This window comes from Triticum aestivum, chromosome 3D (genome assembly GCF_018294505.1).
Source record: "Triticum aestivum cultivar Chinese Spring chromosome 3D, IWGSC CS RefSeq v2.1, whole genome shotgun sequence".
In the NCBI taxonomy this organism is placed as follows: Eukaryota; Viridiplantae; Streptophyta; class Magnoliopsida; order Poales; family Poaceae; genus Triticum; species Triticum aestivum.
Window position 1 is genome coordinate 166171664 of NC_057802.1, and position 5301 is coordinate 166176964.

A 5301-nucleotide genomic window follows, 5' to 3' on the forward strand; every position below is an offset into this window, starting at 1 on the left:
GTCTGTACTCAGATATTGTTGCTTCCGCTAACTCTTGTGCTTTCGAGCTTATGTATTCGAGCCCTCGAGGCCCCTGGCTTGTAATGTAAAGCTTGTATGACTTTTATTGGTGTTTAGAGTTGTGTTGTGATAACAAAAAAATTATAACCATCTTTTGACACCTCACTTATGCTTAATAATTCTGAAAGTTCCAATTATTCTATTGTAAAATAGACGGGCGCGGCAAGGCGCGCCATCAATGATCTAGTGTGTGTGTGTGTGTGTGTGTCTATATATCAATAATCTAGCATTAAATATCCCAAGCGAGACTTATTATATCCATCGAAATTATCTCTCCTCGGCCTTGGAAATTCACAGCAGGAAAGACTGGCGCCGACCGGCAAAAGTGAAAAACTATGGATACTAATTTCTTTGCATCATTTTGAGTAAGTCCTCAACCTGGGGTTCTGCCCGAAGAAGGAGGGGCTGCAGTAGCCGTCGAATCTTCTACTTGTACATGGACAACTGTTTGAACTGATGGACTTACCAGTCTTGATCATTACAAAGGACGATGCTATCACATCGAGCATGTTGCCGGGGAAGACAACCAATGGATCTATTATGTAGCTTATCCATTAGACCTATTTGACCATTGCACGCCTCCATTACCTTATGGGAGGCCTACGCTCCATAGAAACTCTCTACCTAAGTCTGTCCCTTGGCCCCTGGGTCTGACACAAGGTAAGAATTCAAGCTCTTTCAAAGTGTTTTCCTGTCCCTTGGCGGCCCGGTCCACTGCTAGGCTAGCTACTCCTCGTGGGCTAAGCTAGGGCTAGAAAAGGCATCTCCCACCTTACCCATGACTTTCTAAAGTGGGTCGGATGATGCTTCCTTAGAAAGGTGTCGTTCTCATCTTTACAGCCAGGTTGATGTGTCGTATCTTCGTCAACATTAATTACATTAATGCCAAAACCAACAGATAAGTATCCTATGCGACCATGGGTTCCCTCCCCCCCCACACACACGCAACGCCAAATGCGACCACATTCTCTTCCCCACCCCTACCCCCACAAAGAGTGAGTTTTCGCCCTCCTCTTTCTTCGTCCTCCCTCCCTTCGTCAAATCCCTCTCAAATCCGAGAAATTTAGTTGTTTTGTTTGTGGATTTCTACTCCTATGTATCCCTAGAGGTATTTTTCCCTATCTCTCATTGATTTCTTTAGATGAAATCTTCTAATTTGGTGGAATTTTATTTGTGGAAACCCTAGACCTACCTTAAAATCTATTTGGTGGAATTTGACGTATGTGCATTGATGTGAGTAGTATATTGGGAAGGAAACACTCGTGTGCTTTTATGGGTTAGATTAAGTTGAATTTTTCTCCATTTAGACATGAATTATTTTAGACAAAAACTACTTATTATTGAATGTCTTTCTTTCTCCATTTGGACAAGAATCACTTGGATTTTACCCTTGTGTGATGAGGAGTGTTGTTTGACTCGATTAGCACTAGTGTTTGATTAGGGGAATGTTGGGTTTAATTAGTCCCCAATTAATACATTTTAAGGCTAATGATGATTGGTAATTAGCAGTGGATGTTGGTTCTTGCACCCCTCTTTGGACATGCCCTTTACTCTTCAACTTCCGCCTTTACTCTTTGAATACACCCCTTTTGTTGGCGTCTCTGGTACTCATAGAAATGGATACATCATCAATGAATATTTACACATTGTTAGTTACTGATGAATCATTGTTAGTTACTGATTTCATTAAAACTAATTACATTAATAACATAACAAAGGGATAATATCCTACTCGGGCACGTGTGGCGTGCTATTCGCACAAACCCCAAGGCGATTGCATCCTTTCCTTCCAACCCGCACCCCCAAAGAGTGAGAGCAGTTGCCCTCCTCTCTCCCCTTCCCTCCCACCCCCTCAGACCTCTCTCAGGACCGATCAAGTTAGTTGTTATTTGTGAATTTATACTCCTTTATATTCCCAGAGGTATTTTGTCTTATCTCCCAAATTATTTTCTAGCTGGAATCTTAAATTTGGTGGAATTAGATGCATGGAAACCCTAGCTCTAGTGTTTTCTTTTAAATATAATATTTTTCATTGTATTTAGCATTGATGAGTAGTATAATGGGTTGGAAACATAATTTTCTTGGATGCATAGTTAGTTTGTAGGTTTGGGTTATGTGGAATGCTTCTCCAATTAGACAATAATTATTTTACAAAAATATATTTATATTTGAATGTTTTAATTTCGAATGTTAATTTTATGTTGATTGCTTCTCCATTGTGATAGGGTTCACGTGAATTTAATGAGCGTCAGTACTTAGTGAACCGAACAACAACTCCAGAACATAGTGATGCCTTCTGCCATGGCTGCGTGCCCAAGGAAGCGCCGCCACTCTATGGTGGTAACGTCAGATGATGTCATGGTGGTACCCTACAACTCTACATGAGCGTCATCACTGCATGCCGATTTGCTTCTCCTGGTAGCCTGGCACCTTCTGGATGGTGACTTGATGGACTATGTTCGCCTTCGAGCTGTGTACAAAAATTGGCGGTACATCACTATTTGCCCACGCGGTCATGGCATCACTGATCCTCGTTTCCACCCGCGTCGTTGGATGATGTTGCCCGAGGGTCATGGTCTCCACCCTGGCCACTACAAGCTCGGGGGGTATGTTCGCTTTCTCAACCTCGACACGGGGACCTTGGTCCGTGTCAAGCTCCCGTTGTTCAAGAACCACTGCATTCTTGACTCAATCAATGGCCTCCTCCTCCTCCAAAGGGACGAGGACTCCGCCATTCTCCTCCTCAACCCTTTCACTAGTGACATCACTGAGCTCCCACCACTCTCCACCCTCCTCACACAAGTGGTGACACAGTCTGAGATCACATTTGGCCTATGCTACTGCTATCTCCTCAAACATGGCATGTCTACTGCTGTCTTCTGCAACAATGACGGTACCACCACCGTCATGATTATCTTGCATCATTTATCACAGTTGGCCTATGCTAACTCCCAAGACAAGCAATGGATCTTGGCGAGCTGGGATCTTCCGTTAAACATGAAAGCTTTGTCATGTCAAGGCAAGTTATACTTGGTGCAGTATCCTGCATCTCATGGTTCACAAGTTCTTCAGATTGACCCACCCTTGCAGGTTGGTTCGCCGCCACCACGGCCAAAGTTAATTGCCACATGCCCGACAAATAAACTTGTCTATGGTTATCATCTGGTAGAATGTGACTCGAACATCCTTCTTGTTTGCCATACTGATGATTCTCGATCACCCATTTTGATTTACAACCTTGAGAATATTATTGTGGGAAGGTTTACCCCGGTAAGAAGCATTGGAAAGCATGCCCTCTTCCTCGGAGAAAGGAGTCTGAGTGTCTCCTCTAAGGCATTGCCTACTATCATTGCTGAAACTATCATCTACAAAGGACCAAGGGAGCATCGCTTTGTGCAATACCACCTCAGTACCGCCAAGTGGTCCGAACCAGTTGACGAATGTAGCATCTATGGATATAGCCCCGGTCCTCATAGCCTCATCCAACATATCATTACTTGTTGCATTCGTCGTGCTTGGTACGTAATTTCTTTTTATCTCACATTATTCTCTTGTTATCAACTTATCATAATTGTTCATCGTATCATCTTGTTTAGAAGCTAGGCTAATATGTTCTCATTTTGTCCTTATAGGAACAAAGGGCTGATATATTCTGAAGCGGAAGCGTATAAGCCTGGATGGCTCACCTAGAAGGTTAAGAGAAAGTTTCGCCATTGGGTACAGTTTTCTCACAATTAATCCCCATTATAGTGTCCTTGATCTACTCCCGTCTGACAAAATTTAATAGTCATAATCATCCAATTCAGTAGCAGCTCCATGAGATTGTTCTTGTGGTACTTATTATAGTTGCCTTTCAAGATATATCTGGTAACCATTGAATTAGGATGCCCGGTTTCTTCATATTCTCTCATGCAACTAAGTATTCGTGTATCCCTTTCTATGTTGGTACATTTATGTCTTTGTATGCAATTTGACCAAGATACTACTATACCACAATTTGAGTTGTAATCATGTGAAAGTTTTCTTTCTCTGGGTGTTATTTGGAACATTGTGGTATTGTTGTCACACGTATTTATATTTCTCACTAGGTGCTTTCCATAACTTGTGTGGGGGATAAATTCATGTAACTTATCGTGCTAGAAACCATGTAGTATTGTTAGCTCTTCGACCAGAACAAAGCGAAATGATTGTGCTCGATGAAACAATGTAATTGTAGATATTCTGTTGGTTAATTTTCCTACTGGGCTGAAGGTATTGTAGCTGCTGACCTTCTTTTATGTCTAGATGCCTTATTTTTTATGCTTGATAACTTTGGTATAGATTGGATGATGTCTCATCTGACACCTCCTTTTGTATTTGTTTTGCAGGCTTAAAGTGATGCAAGAAGCATGTCAATGGATTTCAATTCTCCTGGGTTTTACACAGATGAATGAACAAGAAAGGAGAGCTTCATTATTTTAAAAATACCTTTGTCGTCGTTTCCTTGTTACAACAACTCATTCCCGCGGTTCCTATCATTACTTTGAGACAAATAAATGAACTTTAATACTTGTAGCCATGTAGCGCACAAACAAACTGAGCACTCATGAAAGATATAAGTACATTGCTTGCTATATATGAATATCCTACATGATCATGAGGTGTATTATTGGACATAGGGAATTATTACGACAAATAAGCATAGAAATGATGCTAATCTCAGAAACACTTCTTTTTATCACACAAATGCATGAATCACATTTGAACTTAAATCTTTGTGTCACAATACGTGTCAATTGTGTAACCCACTAAGTAGTCCAAACATATTTGGTTGTGCTCTAGTGGCAGCAACACCACAACTATTCACTATGTTCTTGCTGGACCAGGTTCGAAAGAAAATTGGTATGGAATAAATTATCTCCCTGACGGCTAGAAACCATCAGGGATGGCAACAAAAACAGTCAAGAACGCCTCACTTCAGGCATAATGACAACAGTAATACTCATTGACGATCACAACCGGAAGTTTACAGGGAACACCTTCACAGAAACTCCACCGGGCCTTCTCGCCCATGTAAAACTGCTGCAGTGTCTTACTACAACTGCACAAGATCTTTGAGGTAGCAATCGAGAGGAATAGATTTACGGCAACAAATTACAAGATAGCTCAAATAAGCCAATGACATGCAAAACAATGATCTCAAGCTCAACATTCATGTCCAGTATTAATAAGGCTGGAACTTTACAATAAGCCCAAAATGCA

The 5301-nt window shown here is 41.4% G+C and overlaps 1 protein-coding gene across 2 annotated transcripts; it reads left to right on the top strand.

Moving 5' to 3' along the window:
• The first annotated feature begins 993 nt into the window (after positions 1–993).
• LOC123074438 (uncharacterized) lies at positions 994–4673 on the top strand. 2 transcript variants are annotated; one of them, XM_044497288.1, is made up of 4 exons: positions 994–1055; positions 2286–3578; positions 3693–3777; positions 4428–4673. In XM_044497288.1, exons 2-3 carry the CDS (start codon positions 2509–2511, stop codon positions 3748–3750), a joined length of 1128 nt encoding a protein of 375 aa, XP_044353223.1. In that variant the 5' UTR covers positions 994–1055; positions 2286–2508; the 3' UTR covers positions 3751–3777; positions 4428–4673. The 2 variants fall into 2 exon arrangements, with proteins under 2 accessions (XP_044353223.1, XP_044353222.1); XM_044497287.1 differs by having other exon boundaries at positions 1006–1168.
• Positions 4674–5301: the final 628 nt, after the last annotated feature.

Excerpts from the sequence above, each read along its gene's own strand:
- LOC123074438 (XM_044497288.1), top strand. The coding sequence starts at position 2,509 with ATGGACTATGTTCGCCTTCGAGCTGTGTACAAAAATTGGCGGTACATC. Across the intron at positions 3,579-3,692 it reads TGTTGCATTCGTCGTGCTTG|GAACAAAGGGCTGATATATT; the intron begins GTACGTAATTTC and ends TTGTCCTTATAG.